Raw genomic sequence first — 16,242 nt, 5'->3', positions numbered from 1 at the left:
ACCACCAACAGAAAGCTTGGCAGGAAGTTGAAAATCAGTTACCCGTCAATGGGATGAACTTTGGCAATTCTCCGCACTTTAAAGTCAGGTTGAGCTTCCCAGTAAATAGGGTCTCCTAACATTATCTCATGCATTAGAAAGTCATGAATACTTATTAAAAGGCCCTTTCACCGGAATTAAGTTCCTCACCAGCGAAAAATGCTAACGTTCACATTCACGACTACACATAAATGATATGCGTACGGCGAGTTAGATTTCTCTGGTAGTTGCTGCAGCTTAACTCTGAGAAACTAATTAGCATTAACAGCCCCTGTCCAGCTGTTTAAGTACTAACAGCCCCTGTGAGATGTAATGGACTCAGACACCGAGTGTCTAACAATGAGGGTTGCCTCACTGTCCCACTGATACCCACAAGCAGGCACAACTGGCCTCGATTTCTGGGCTCCCAGCATGGTGAGTTCCCTGTCGGTCACTGGATTAGTACTAGCAGTGGCAGGATGAAGCCGTTAAGTGGACATGAGTTTCCCACGAAGGAGTCTCACTTTTTACACTTTTTATTCATTTATGGGATGTGGGCGGTGCTGGTTATGCCAGCATTTATTACCCATCCCTAGTTGTCCTTCAGAAGGTGGTGGTGAGTTGCCTCTTGAACCGCTGCAGTGCCTGAAGTGGAGGTACACCCAGAGTGCTGTTAGGGAGAGGGTTCCAGGGTTTTGACCCAGGGACAGTGAAGGAACGGCGATATATTTCCAAGTCAGGGTGGTGAATGACTTGGAGGGGAACCTCCAGGTGGTGAGGTTCTGAGGAGTCACGAATGGTGCTGAACATTGTGCAGTCATCCACAAATATCCCCACTTCTGACGTTATGATGGAAGGGAGGTCATTGATGAAGCAGCTGAAGATGGTTGGGCCAAAGGCACTACCCTGAGGAACTCCTGCAGTGATGTCTTGGCGACGGGTGAGGCGAAAGACCGTTCATGTGCCTTTCCTACCCAGACTTAATTGGAGTGGTGGCGGAAGGGTGCCTGGTTCCTACATTCCTATCTGATGAAATGACCCTTCCATAAAACTCACCTGAGGGGAGGGCATCATATTCTGCCCCATAGTCACTGGAGAGGGTGCAAAATTGGGTGCAGAGCTGTGAGGTTATACAAATTAGGAAAGGCTGGCTCTCATTTTGCTTAGAAAGGGAACAGTGAGTGGTGATTGAATAATAATAATCTTTATTATTATCACAAGTAGGCCTACATTAACACTGCAATTAAGTTACTGTGAAAAAGGGGCAGCACGGTGGTGCAGTGGGTTAGCCCTGCAGCCTCACGGCGCCGAGGTCTCAGGTGCGATCCCGGCTCTGGGTCACTGTCCGTGTGGATTTTGCACATTCTCCCTGTGTTTACGTGGGTTTCACATCCACAATCCAAAGATGTGCAGGCTAGGTGGATTGGCCCCGCTAAATTGCCCCTTAATTGGAAAAAATGAATTGGGTGCTCTAAATTTATTTTAGAAAAGTTACTTTGAAAATCCCCTCGTCGCTACATTCCGGCGCCTATTCGGGTACACAGAGTAAGAATTCAGAATGTCCAAATTACCTAACAGCATATCTTTTGGGACTTGTGGGAGGAAACTGGAGCACCCGGAGGAAACCCACGCAGACGAGGGAACATCCAGACTCCGCACAGACAGTGACCCGAGCCTGGAATCGAACCTGGGACCCAAGCGCTGTGAAGCAATAGTGCTAACCACTGTGCTACCGTGCTGCCGAAATAGAGATCATTAAAATTACAAAAGGTTTTCTATGAGTAGACGCAGATAGAGGGCGCGATTCTCCCAGAGAGGGAGAAATCGTAAGGCTGGCGTCAAATCCGGGCGGGTTTGACGCCAGCCTCCCCCTCCCCGACCGGGAACCGATTCTGGTCCCCGGTCGGGGCTAGCATGCCGCCGCCGTAAACTCCGGCATCGCGAGCTTAACGAATTTCGTTAAGCCCGCTTGCCAGAGTTTGCGCCAGCTGACACGTCACATGACGTCAGCCGCGCATGCGCGGATTGGAAGCCTCCAACCCGCACATGCGCGGATGACGTCATCGCGCATTTGCGCAAAACCCGCGCATGCGCGGGCCGGGATGCCCCTCAGCCGCCCCGCGAAGTGATACAGCGGGGCGGCGGAAGGACAAAGAGTGCGCGGGTATCGGACCTGCTGCCCGCGATCGGTGGGCACCGATCGCGGGCCCATGGCACCCTTGGCACGGCCGTGGTACTGCCGTGCCAATCGGTGCCATGGTTTTAAAAATCGGCACTTTACGGCCGTTTTTACGAACGGCCAGACCAGGTGTGTTTGCCGTTCGTAAAAACAGCCGTAAAGGGCTTGGAACTCGGCCCATCGGCCAGCTGAGTATCGCTGCTGGCCGTAAAAAAACGGTGGCAGCGATTCGTATCGGGAGTCGGGCGTGGGGGTGGAGGAGAATAGCGGGAGGGCGTCAGACTAGCGTGGCCGTAAAATTTTACGAACCCCGCTATTCTCCGCACCGTCGTGAGTGCGGAGAATTGCGCCCAAAGTGTTTCCATTTTCACTTGAGAGGAAGAGTAAACTAAAGATTATCGATATAAGGTAGTCAAAAAGAAAGCACATTCAGAAGAATATTTTGTACCCAGAGATTGGTAAGAATTTGAAACCTGCTGTTACATAGGAGGAATTGAGGTGAAAGGTGTAGATATACTTAAGGGGATGCCAGATATGCATGTGAGTGTTCCGCTGATATGGTGGTGAATCTGTGGAATTCTCTACCACAGAAAACTGTGGAGGCCAAATCGCAGAATATATTTAAGAAGGAAACAGATAGATTACTAGACTGTAAAGGTATCAGCGGGTCTGGGGAGAGTGCTGGAGTACGATGTTGAGATAGAGGATCACGTTGAATGGCCGAGCAGGCTCGAAGAGCCAAATGACCTTCTCTTGCCCTTATTTTCTATGTTAGGTAAGGAAGGGTGGGCATGGCTTCAATTGGAACATAAATTCTAGCACGACTCATTGAACTGAATGACCTGTGTGCTGTACATTCTGTGTAATTCTATGTAACCTAGAATGATCCAGCACCAATTAATCTGCACCCAAGAAGGATTATAAATCACAAACGTGTAACCTACCTACCCTTTATGTTGAATAAATCTGATCTCTGATCTATTTGCTTTCTCTGCAGCTTTGTTACGTTGAATTCAAGGTAGTAACTTTTTGCGTAAACAATCTGGAGGAAAAGATCCGCAAAAGGTAATTAAGGAGGAATATGTTGCTTTCTGGAAGGCAATGACCCTTATTTTTCCTTCATATTCTGTGAGAATAGTCAAGTCTCTAACACCAGGTTGTGGGATCTGAAACACGTTCACTGTAACACAGCCATTTATTTTTTTCCAACACAGCAATTTATTGCTTTGTGGCTTGTGCAGCATACAATTGAACCAATTGTATGCTGCACAATTGAACCAATTGTAAGAAGGCAAATGGAATTTTGTCCTTCATTGCTAGAGGGATGGAGTTTAAGACTAGGGAGGTTATGTTGCAATTGTATAAGGTGTTAGTGCGGCCACACCTGGAGTATTGTGTTCAGTTTTGGTCTCCTTACTTGAGAAAGGACGTACTGGCGCTGGAGGGTGTGCAGAGGAGATTCACTAGGTTAATCCCAGAGCTGAAGGGGTTGGATTATGAGGAGAGGTTGAGTAGACTGGGACTGTACTCGTTGGAATTTAGAAGGATGAGGGGGGATCTTATAGAAACATTTAAAATTATGAAGGGAATAGATAGGATAGATGCGGGCAGGTTGTTTCCACTGGCGGGTGACAGCAGAACTAGGGGACATAGTCTCAAAATAAGGGGAAGTAGATTTAGGACTGAGTTTAGGAGGAACTTCTTCACCCAAAGGGTTGTGAATCTATGGAATTCCTTGCCCAGTGAAGCAGTTGAGGCTCCTTCATTACATGTTTTTAAGGTAAAGATAGATAGTTTTTTGAAGAATAAAGGGATTAAGGGTTATGGTGTTCGGGCCGGAAAGTGCAGCTGAGTCCACAAAAGATCAGCCATGATCTCATTGAATGGCGGAGCAGGCTCGAGGGGCCAGATGGCCTACTCCTGCTCCTAGTTCTTATGTTCTTATGTTCAATTGGTTGCAGCAATCTGTTCAATTAATGATGTGGAGATTCCGGCATTGGACTGGGGTGGGCACAGTAAGAAGTCTTATAACACCAGGTCAAAGTCCAACAGGTTTCTTTTGAATCACTAGCTTGCGGAGCACAGTTTGTTCATCAGGTGAATGATTTACTTGATGAAGGAACTGCGCTCCGAAAGCTAGTGATTTGAAACAAACCTGTTGGACATTAACCTGGTGTTGTAAGACTTCTTACTACTCAATTAATGGTTTGAGTATTAGCAGTTCAGAGTGGATCAGTGATGGGCAGATACATAGAGTTGTGAGCTGCCACTCAGCAAGCCTTTTGTGAATCCTTGCTATAAACTACCTGTTGCTACCTGTATAGTGTGAAGCACTCACTGGGCCTCATTTGTCAGTAAATTGAGGGTTTGGTAATAGAGGGGGTGGTATTAGCCATTAACCTTTCACCACAGAGACTATGGTCAAATGCAGCCCACTTTAAATGGAAAAAAAAGTTAGTGCTAGTAACATTCACAGCAAAACTAGATCATGCCTAATTCAGCACCGACAATGGTCATTCAATCAGCAATTCACATCGTGGTGTGAGTAAAGGAAAAATGCCCCATTGATCTCTTCAGCATGTAGCTGAGGAATATTGTAAGGACAGTGAGATGTGTTAGGACAGTGCAGAGGGAGCTTGACTCTGTATCTATCCCATATTATACCTGCCCAGGGAGTGTTTGATGGAACAATGTGCAGGGAACTTAAAGTGTGCAATTCTAATCACCACCCCATTGACTGGTGCACCTTCAGCTGCCAAGGCCCTAAGCTCTGGAACTCCCTCCCTAAATGTTTCCACCTCCTAATTCTCTTTCCTCAACACTCCATAAAGCCTACCTCCTTCGCCAAGCTTTCGGCCATATACCCTAAAAACGCCTTATGTGCCTCAATGTCAAATTTTCTTTGATAACACTCCTGTGAAGTGTCTTGTTTTGCTATGTTAAAGACGTCATACAAATACAGCTTTTTGTTGTGTGGTTTAATTTCGTATATAGTTTATTCTCTTGATGTGGATATGTAAGGGCGTTAAGAGTCAACCACACAACATGGACTGACAGGCCAGGTAAAGATGGCAAGTCAATTCTCTGCATGACATCTGTGAATTCTAGAATCCCTAAAGTGCAGAAGGAGGTCATTTGGCCCATCGGGTCTGCACCGACCCTCCGATAGTCCCACCCATCCCCCTGCACCCCTTGCCCCATCCCCATAACCCCACCAAATCTGCAATTTTGGACACAAAGGGGTAATTGTGGCATGCCCAATCCACCTAACCTGAATATATTCGGACTATGGGAGGAAAACAGAGCACCCGGAGAAAACCTACGCAGACATGGGGAGAACATGCAAATTCCACACAGTCACCCAAGGCTGGAATTAAACCCGGTCCCTGGCGTTGTGAGGCAGCAGTGCTAAACACTGTGCCAGTGAGGTTTTTATGACATTCCAGCAACATTCATGATATATATTTTTAAAATTTTAGTGCAAGTCATGTTTTCTGTGAACTTGTCGGTGCTCACTGATCTTCTTATCCCTCTTTATTTTTCCAGAAGCTCTGTGCAACTGACTATCCGTAAAGTGCAATATGCTCCAGATCAAACTGGGCCGAAGCCAACTGGCCATATCAGCAAGCATTTCCTAATGTCAGACCAGCCACTCCACCTGACCGCATCTCTGAATAAAGAGGTGAGGGAGACACCTGACCGGAGGTACTAACCAAACCATCCGTCACTCTTTGACTGGTGAGGAAAATCTGTTTCAAAATGTGAACCAGAAGGAAGATGGGAAAGAGGAACAGGTCACTCCCCATTCCATTAGATCATGGCTGCTCTGCATCGCAACTTCATTTTTCACTGGTGTATGGCCCAGCACTCATTTTAAGATTATATTCCCATTTCTTCATTCCCCCATCAAATAAACCCCTACATTCAAGATGCAGAGCAATGCAATCCAGGTTTTTGTTACCTGTCTTCGTAATTTAAGCCTTGGTATCATTGGATTGGATTTGTTTATCGTCACGTGTACCAAGGTACAGTGAAAAGTATTTTTCTAAGAGCAGCTCAACAGATCATTAAGTACATGAAAAGAAAAGGAAATAAAAGAAAATACATAATAGGGCAATACAATGTAACTACATAACACCGACATCGGGTGAAGCATACAGGGGTGTAGTTAATGAGGTCAGTCCATTAGAGGGTCATTTAGGAGTCTGGTAGCACATACATAGATACATAGTGTCATAATATCCACTCATGTATATCATGAGATGCAGACAGGCAGTGATTGACACACAGGATAACCAATGAACACATATGACACAAATCAACCAATCACGAGACAAGACACCACCACTATAAAGCCCACATTAAGGCTCTCCCTCTCTCACAGGACGCGGCTAGGGAGATAGTCACAGTGCACAGGCCAATGAACATCATCGCCATGTGGTAGAGAGCTAGTCTGGTCAAGCCAGTATCAGGTTATCAGTTAGGTTAATAGAGTGTCAACCCACAGCAGATTATGTACAGCAATCAACAGGTTCAATAAAACAGTGTTGGACCATCTCCTGTGTCGGAAGCCTGTTTTTTGTTTTGCTGCATCCAGTTGCAGTCGATGTTAGACCAGCAGAGATAACACATCACATAGAACATACAGTGCAGAAGGAGGCCATTTGGCCCATCGAATCTGCACTGACCCACTTAACCCCTCACTTCCACCCTATCCTCATAACCCAATAGCCCCTCCTAACTTTTTGGACATGAAGGGCAATTTAGCATGGCCAATCCAACTAACCTGCACGTGTTTGGACTGTGGGAGGCGCCGCTCCAGCCTCCTTACGCGGCGCCAAATGGGTGCTGCGCCAACCCGCGTGTGAACCGTTCCAGCGGCGTGCTGGTCCCCTGTTGGGGCCAGAATAGGTCGTGCCCAGGCCCTGTTCGCGCCGAAGTGACGCCGTTCACAACGGCGCGGGAACTTAGTCCCGGGAGCGGAGAATACCACCCAACTTCTTTTGGTGTCATAATAGAAAATAATGACCATGCTTCCCCATAACACTAGCTTAAACAAAATCTCTCTAAACCACATTTCTATTTTCTCCCTCAATACTGAAGCAGAGCTTAACCTCACAGCTTTCCAATTTTAAAAAATCTGACTGACTTTACAGTCTTTATGACTGACTGTGTCTCTGCCTCAGTTTCTTTTAGTTCAGTATTACTCTTTCACATTAGAGAATCAAAGAATCAGACACAATGGTTGTCCAGTCTTTATTGAATGCTCAGATACGCTACTAAATTGCTTATAACTTGCAGCCATGAAGAACATTATAGCAAAGCTCAGCTCACAGTATGTTAACCTCCTGTTACCTCAGTGCTTGTATTTATTTTTTAAAAAAGCTTGTATGATACATTTTCTTCAAAACCCCTACTTTTTAAACCTAATAATTTTTCTTGTTAATTCTTTTGTACGGAATTGTGGCAGGCATCCTTTGATTTCTTCAATCAGCCAACTACTACATGCAATGCCCCCTCCCTCCCCCACCCATGTAGCATCAGTTTGGAGCAAGGAGGATTTTTGAACTGTGGGCCAATTTGTCTACGACAAGCATGTCAGAAAGGATCGACCGTCATCTTTTCTGAATGTTGTAAAGCAGTGGAACCCATTGCACCAGTCTGTCCCTCACAAAGATGGCTGCTTCCCTTATCTCCCATGGTTACACCCAAACCGAATTCCCACAGTGCAATAGCAGTGTTCTAAGCCATTTTGATCTCCTTGTTCCATATCCTATATCTTGGTTGTAACTCTCTCACCCTTCCCTCTCGTCTCATTAAGAAAGCTACCCACATAAACAGGTGCTGACAACTCTTCAAAGAGTATGTATGGCCCCAATAGCTTGGTTGATAAATCTAACTTCCAACTGAGCCACAAGAGATCTCAGATCTGAACCAAAGTTTCAGGCAGTAATGGTTGGGGCACCTCAATTAGCCTGAGTGCCGCTGGGTTATGGAGGGAAGAATTCTGCTTGATTGCCTGTTCCCAGTCACTATCTAATGCTTCTTACAGTTGTGATCATGAGCCTGAAGTGAGGATAGAATTGGGCTTGGTTGTGATGTCCTGGCAGCTGGGTAGCCTTGAGAGACTCACTAGGCTCAGATATGAAGGACGCGACTTGGATGAGGCACTAGAGCAGGGCAGCATCTGGGAAGCTAAGTTTCCTGAAAGAGGGAGAAAGTGAAAAGCAAAGGACAACCTTTAAACTAATGTTGATTTTCATTCCTCAGATATATTACCACGGGGAGCCCATCAGTGTTGATATTGAAGTGAATAATAATTCTAACAAGTGTGTGAAGAGCGTCAAAGTATCAGGTATCCTAAAGTAAAGTCATTTATCGTGGTTATGGACTTTCAACTTGGGGGTCATGAATTCAAATCCCATCATAGCAAGTTGTAAAATTGAATTTTATAAACCTGGTCATTTTTGGGCTGATATCGGAAAAGGGACCACAAAATAGCCATAATAACATAATTGGCACCCTGGGGAGGTGAACTTGCCATTCGTATCTGGTCCAGTCGTAGTCCCATACTGTAGAGTTTTTTTTAAATGTTCTTTTAAATTTAGAGTACCCAATTATTTTTTCCAATTTTAGGGGCAATTTAGCGTGGCCAATCCACCTAACCTGCACATCTTTGGGTTGTGGGGGCGAAACCCACGCAGACACGGGGAGAATGTGCAAACTCCACACGGATAGTGACCCAGGGCCGGGATTCAAACCCGGGTCCTCAGCGCCGTAGGCAGCAATGCTAACCACTGTGCCACCGTGCTGCCCAACCCATACTGTAGAGTTGACTCTTACCATCCTTAGGGCCTCTCAAGGGACTCAGTGGTGCAAAGCATTGTGACGTTCAAGAATATATAGAACAGTACAGCACAGAACAGGCCCTTCAGCCCTCGATGTTGTGCCGAGCAATGATCACCCTACTTAAACCCACGTATCCACCCTATACCCGTAACCCAACAACCCCCCCATGAACATGTAAATAATGTCACGCACAGAGAAGAAGGATCTCGGCTTCTCAAAGCCATTACAGTCGGGTAGCAAGCTGCCTATGTCCCAAGAACAAAATAAAAAATAAACAGCACTTCCCCTCTGAGATTATTAATCCCTTTCACTGACTTCCAAAACTGTTGCACAAAGTGATATTCTTACCTAACTTTGCAATATGAATTAGCAAGAAATTATACTGTGGGTAAAAGTTATTTAGCAACACTTAAACTCTTAAACCTAATAATCCCATCAAGATATGTTTGGGTGAACAGCGCTAACTAATCAGTCCCTGAGTAAACAATGTTCAATTTGTGAGTCTCGGAGTAAATAGTGCTAACTAGTGATTCACTGAGTACGTTAAAAGGTGGGTAAACAGTTCTTACCAGTGAGTCTCGTAGCACAAGTGGCTAGCACTGTGGCTTCACAGCGCCAGGGTCCTCGGTCCGATTCCCCGCTGGGTCACTGTCTGTGCGGAGTCTGCACGTTCTCCCCGTGTCTGCGTGGGTTTCCTCCGGGTGCTCCGGTTTCCTCCCACAGTCCAAAGATGCGCAGGTTAGGTGGATTGGCCATGCTAAATTGTCCTTAGTGTCCACAAAGGTTACTGGGTTGCGGGGATAGGGTGGGAGTGAGGGCTTAGGTGGGTTGGTGCAGACTCAATGGGCCGAATGGCCTCCTTCCGCACTGTGGGCAAGATTCTCCGCAAATGCGGAGAATCGTAAAGGCTGCCGTGGGACAGGCTGTGACCCACGGCAGCCTTCACGCCCACTTCCGGGGCCGATTCTCCCCCCCCGGGCGGGGCTAGGAGCGCGGCCCCGTGCGTCATGGCGGCGCGGCCTTGACGACGGTCGTAAAGGCTGCATGTCAAGCGTCACGCCGGCTGACGCGGCCGATGATGTCGGCCGTGCATGCGCAGTTGCTGTCTTTTCCCTCAGCCGCCCCGCAAGACATGGCGGCTTGATCTTGCGGGGCAGCGGAGGGAAAAGAGTGCGTCCGTCACAGACGCACGGCCCGCGATCAATGGGCACCGATCGTGGGCCTATGCCCCCCTTGGCACGACCGTGGTACTGCCATGCCAATCGGGCCCCCAGATGCCCCAAACGGGCATCTGGCGGCCGTTTCACGATTGCAGCGAGCAGGTGTGTTTGCTGCCGTGTTGAAACGGGCGTGAAGGCCCGACCGCTTGGCCCATCAGCCTCGGAGAATCGCCGCTCACCGTTTTTTACGGCGAGCGGCGATTCGTGGCGTGGGTCGGGCGTGGGGAGGGGAAAATAGCGGGAGGGCGTGAAAAATGTCGGGAGGCCCGCCCACTATTCTCCCACCCGGCGTGGGGGGCGGAGAATCGCGCCCTGTATGTTCTATGTAAACAATGCTATCTAATGAATCTTCGAGTACAGTGTTAACTAGTGTGTTTCTTGTGAATAGTGTTTACTAACATACTTCTGATTGAACATTCTGGGATTAGTGAAACAGCAGTGGACTGGTGAATCCCTGAGTAAACAGTGCTAACTAATGAGCCCTTGTTAAACAGTGCCTCCCTAATGAGTATCGTGATGTACACCATCACATGGCAACAGGAGAAGAGGCTGACAGCAAGTGACAACTAGAAAGAGTAAGCAGGTGGCAGTGCAGTATAGGCACTATTGATGTATCTTACTTTGGACACATCTTGGATACAACCACTGTAGAAACCTAACAGTTTTCAGGTACGAACTAGTCCAATCCAGACACGGATATACAACTCACAATTCCTTCCTTACCTTCTCACCTCTGTACAGAGAATGGTATGGTACTGGCAGCAGTGAAAAGGCCATTCAGCCCACAGCTCCATTTATGCTCTACAAGAGACTGCTCCCACATTTCTGTAGCTAACCCTGTCAACATCTCCCTCTACTCTTTTTTTTCTTCTTGCTTCTAAAACATCAAAGCTATTCACGTCAACTACTCCATGTGGTAGCAGATTCTACATTCAAGCCACTCTTTGGGTAAAGACGTTTCTTCTGAATTCCCTATGAGATGACTTTATATTTATGGCTCCAATTCTGATCTCTCCCTCAATGGGTCCAGCTTCCCTACATCTACTTCAGCAAACATTTTCAGAATAAAGATTTCAATAAGGTCACCCCTCAGCCCTCTCTTTCCCAGAGGGGAGATCTTCAATTTGTTCTGCCTTTCCTGGTATCATTCCATTTTAATTTCAATTCTGATTTGTTTCCAGAATTTGGTGTTAGCTGTGGCTGAGTGGATTGAAGTTTCCCTCCAGAGGCTTGAGCACTCCGATCCCAGCGGCCAGTCCAATGATGTACTCAGGGAATGCATCTTCCTGCTGGGATGTTAAACCTATCTGCCCTCTGAAACGGGTGCAAAAGATCCCCCGGCATTAACTCAATGAAGGGGAGGTATCCCGGTCTCCTGCTCAACCTTTATCCCCCAACCAACACATTAAAGCAACAATTATCTGGTCACTATCACATTGCTCTTTGCGGTTGCCTGCTGGGTACCAATTGGCTGCCTTATTTGCTACATTATAACAGTAACTACAATTCAAAGGATGCTTCATTGGCTGAAGAGCATTTTGGGGTGCCCAGAGGTTGTGAAAGGCGCTATATGAATGCAAATATTCCCTTCATATTCTGGAAATTATTTGTACCTTTTTCAATGCTTCGACATTTATTGTGTGAAACTGCCCTCAGAGGGTACTCCAAGTAAGCACTAATAATAATAATAATCTTTTTATTGTCACAAGTAGACTACCATTAACACTGCAATGAAGTTACTGTGAAAAGCCCCGAGTCGCCACATTCCAGCGCCTGTTCAGGTACACAGAGGGAGAATTCAGAATTCTCAGCTAGGACGGGAATTGAACCCGCGCTGCTGGCCTTGTTCTGCATCACAAACCAGCTGTCTAGCCCACTGAGCTAAACCAGACCCTGTCAAAGGTTCTTTTCAATTCAGTTTGTTTAGAAATGAGCCCCAGTATTTTTATTACATTTTGATTGGTCTTATTAACCTGCATCACTACTTTTCATGATTTATGTATCTGTACCCCCCAGATCCATCTGTTTCCTACCCCATTTAGACTCTTATTATCAAAGCAGGACGTGGTTGCCTCATTTTTCCTACCGAAATGTACTGCCTCAAACGTAAAAAAATGTAATGTAAATGTATCTGTTTACCGTTCTGCATGTTAATTAACGTATACTGCCCCTGTAGAAATATAACCCACCCCCCTTATTTTATATCCTGGTTTAGCCTGGTTTATTTTATATCCTGGTAAACCAGGGGCTGGTTTAGCTCACTCAGCTAAATCGCTGGCTTTTAAAGCAGACCAAGCAGGCCAGCAGCACGGTTCGATTCCCGTACCAGCCTCCCCGGACAGGCACCGGAATGTGGCGACTAGGGGCTTTTCACAGTAACTTCATTGAAGCCTACTCGTGACAATAAGCGATTTTCATTTCATTTCATATCCTCGACAAATAATGAAACTTTGCAAAGAGCTTAATTCTAACTCACTTGAAACCCATTCACTTACACCGAGTTAAAATAAGGCCTTTTGAGTCAGAATGTGAAAGATTTTTCCAGCTACAAATACTGTGTTTAATGGGTCTTGATATATTTTCTTTGTTCTCAGTCATACAAGCAACTAATGTGGTGCTGTACTCGAATGACAGATATGTCGAGGAGGTTGCTGTGGAGGAAGCAGAGTAAGTAACGCACTCTTGTAGCACGAGGGGAGCCTCAGTGGGTGATCTGGACGATAAGAACCCCTTGGAGTGATCTGAACTATGTGGGACAGCCTAGACTTCCATAGGATGACAGGAGCCCTGTAGAATGTCTGGGACATGGGAGTTCTGTAGTGCTTGGAGCCCTGTAGTATGGACTTGCTCCTCCTGAAATGCCTGGATGGTAAAGTTGCAATAGATGGTTTGCAGATCAGTTATTACTCTTTGAACATAGAACAGTACAGCACAGAACAGAACAGGCCCTTCGGCCCTCGATGTTGTGCTGAACAATGATCACCCTACCCAAACCCACGTATCCACCCTATACCCGTAACCCAACAACCCCCCCCCCCCCTTAACCTTACTTTTTAGGACACTACAGGCAATTTAGCATGGCCAATCCACCTAACCCGCACATCTTTGGACTGTGGGAGGAAACCGGAGCTCCCGGAGGAAACCCACGCACACATGGGGAGGACGTGCAGACTCCGCACAGACAGTGACCCAGCCGGGAATCGAACCTGGGACCCTGGAGCTGTAAAGCATTTATGCTAACCACCATGCTACCGTGCTTTGAGTTGCTGAAGTGCCACAGATGACCACTATATCAGATGGAACATTCCAGTCCACCCAATCCCAGTTCAAAGGTTGACTGGTCTATTATTCCTGCGCAGCAGTCTCCTGCTATTGGTTTGATGAGGGGTTGGTGGAAACTCTGAAGCAACAGAGCAATGCCGCTGTTCCTCTGGGATTTCAGTTGAAGTAACAGTAGTAGATCAGGAGAAACCCCGATAGAAATTCAACCCTGGGATGTGTTTAGGTAGTAGTGAAAGAACCCACTGACAGCATTTCTATAATCACAAATTAAAGTCCCATGTTATCCCCATCAGCCCTGTACAATGTGGACAATGAGCTGGATGAGATTGTGTTCTTTTGAGAGGATACTCCCAAGATAATATTCCCTATTTGATGAACACAGATCATCACCATTCTCACGCAGTATAGTGCAAGAAACCAGCCTGACCATGTTAGAGTGACCACAACTCTGGTTTTCAACTAGATGCCCCTGTTTTGTTTTGTTTTGGTGATCCTTAAGTATTGAAGACAGTTTAAAGTCTTTGAAGGGTCAACAGATTGAGAAAATCCTGCACAGTGGGAATTTTTATCCCCAGTGTACTGTCAATCATCCAAAGTCTCACCCATCTGGGTTTGGGACTGGATAGAAAGTGGTTAAATAAAGGACATGATTGTCATGTATTCTGTGGATACAACACAATTGTCTGAATACCTGTGAGTTCAGTGTGTCCAACACGCCTTTCTCTATGTAGCTCAGGGTGGTGAGGAACTCTCGCAGTTTGGCAAACAGTATTCAGAAAGGTATTGACTGGATGTGTTGTAGAATGGAGGATATTTTCCTTGATTAGGTTCGCGTTTCTAAATATGAATATTTTTTCTTTACTCAGTGACCAAATTGCTTCAGGTTCCAACTTCTCTAAGACCTATGTGCTCTTGCCATTAATGGCCGACAACAGCAACAAGCATGGCATTGCCCTTGATGGCCGGATCAAACAGGAGGACACTAACCTGGCTTCTTCCACCATGTAAGGGAATCTGTTTGACTTGGGGAGGGAAAGCGATGGAGTATGTGAGAAAAGGAGTGGGTATGGAAAGAAAGATGGAAGGAGGGTATATTTACTCGGGGAAGAAGGGAGGTAGATGTAAATGAGGGAGCTCAGGTGGCTCTGGGACAAGATAGATCAGCTTCAGACTGCACTATCTTGGCCTGGATGACAGCAGTCTGGGCTGACTGGCTGACAATTAACAGCAGAGACATTGGCAGAGTGGCAGGGGTGGGAGCATACAATCAGATCATGGTTACTGCACAGAAGGACGGTATTTGACCTTTCGAGTAAATGCTGGCTCTCTGGAAGTGCAATTCATCTCATCTCACTCGCTGCCTTTTCCTCGCCCTGCAAACATTTAATTTCAAATAATTATACAATTCTCTTTTGAAGGCCTTGATTGAATCTGTTTGTTTTACAGATTTATCATAACTTCCTTGTCTTGACACTTCTTCCCCTTGTTTATAAAGCCAAATATGGGGTATGTTTTACTAACTGTATTCTCATTCTGGCATGCCACCTTTAGTGATAATACTCAGCCTCGCTCGGATCCTGCGCCCCTTTGGAATTGTATCCTTTGTTTTACCTCTCCTCATTCTTCCCACCAATAGGAATCATGCCTCACTTCTTTGAGTTAAATTTCATCTGTCCTTTGTCCACCCATCCCACCAACCTGTCTAAGTCCTCTTGAAGCTCATCGCTATCGTAGTTCACAACTCTTTGTGTCACTGTCAATCTGGTTCGGTAATACAGATCGAGGAAAGTGGTGGTATTAACTCTGGGGAACGCCACTATGTAATTTCCTCCCGTCCAAAAACCAACAGTTCATCATCTGCTTTCTGTCACCCAGCAAAAGTTGCATCCCTGCTGCCACTATCCCTCTTGGTCCAAAATCTTCCATGTCTGTTACTGTTGGTTTTGATCCAGTGTGTGATAGTCAGATCATGGATTTACTGATAAGGCTTGAAATGATCTTGTTAGAAAACTATATTTTATTTAACATTATGCTATTTACAGTCTCTACATAATGCTCTCCCTGAAAACGATCTCTCTCCGTGCTCTATTATCATATGGCCTTGTACCAATGACGATATAGACTATGGGTGGGATTCTCCGGGAACCCCAGCTGTGTGTTTCTCGGTGTCGCCCCATTCGCTGGTGGCAGGATTCTCTCCTCCCGCAGCTTGTCAATGGGATTTCCGATTGAAGTCTCCCCACCGGGAAACCTGTGGGCAGGGGTGCGCTGCCAGCAGGAAAAGAAAATCCCAATGGCGGTGAATTCCGGCCAAAATATTTAGCTATTCAACAGTAACCCTTTATACTACACAATTGTGCTGACAAGTTTGTTATGTAGCACCCTCTCAAAAGCCATTGGAAGCCCACGTACACCACATCAACTGTAGGACCCTCATCTACCCTCTCTGTTACCTCATCGTACTGTGTACGTTCCTGTGCATGTGACAATAAATCAAGTCAAATCAAATCAAAAAACTCAAGTAGGTTAAACAGAATTTGCCCTTAAAAGTTCATACTGCCATTCCTTAATTAACTCAGATTTGTCCATATGACTGGTAATTTTTTTTCCCATATTAGCTTTGAAAAGTTCCCCCATCACTGAGGTTAACTGACTGGCCAGTAGTTGCTGGGTTTATTCTTACACACCTCAAAT

General features: G+C 46.1%; 1 protein-coding gene across 2 annotated transcripts in view; it reads left to right on the top strand.

Annotated features, from left to right (window-relative positions):
* LOC119976787 (S-arrestin-like) overlaps nucleotides 1-16,242 on the top strand; it is a 73,166-nt gene that overhangs the window by 36,779 nt on the left and 20,145 nt on the right. For both annotated transcript variants that reach the window (XM_038817571.1, XM_038817570.1), the window contains 5 exons: nucleotides 3,195-3,262; nucleotides 5,744-5,879; nucleotides 8,468-8,552; nucleotides 12,861-12,933; nucleotides 14,415-14,552. In XM_038817571.1, the coding sequence (XP_038673499.1) occupies nucleotides 3,195-3,262; nucleotides 5,744-5,879; nucleotides 8,468-8,552; nucleotides 12,861-12,933; nucleotides 14,415-14,552 (500 nt within the window). The remainder of the gene's footprint in view (nucleotides 1-3,194; nucleotides 3,263-5,743; nucleotides 5,880-8,467; nucleotides 8,553-12,860; nucleotides 12,934-14,414; nucleotides 14,553-16,242) is intronic.

Source organism: Scyliorhinus canicula, chromosome 13, assembly GCF_902713615.1.
Source record: "Scyliorhinus canicula chromosome 13, sScyCan1.1, whole genome shotgun sequence".
Lineage (NCBI taxonomy): Eukaryota > Metazoa > Chordata > Chondrichthyes > Carcharhiniformes > Scyliorhinidae > Scyliorhinus > Scyliorhinus canicula.
Note: the sequence above shows the minus strand (reverse complement) of the source record. Positions and strands in the feature narration are given on the sequence as shown.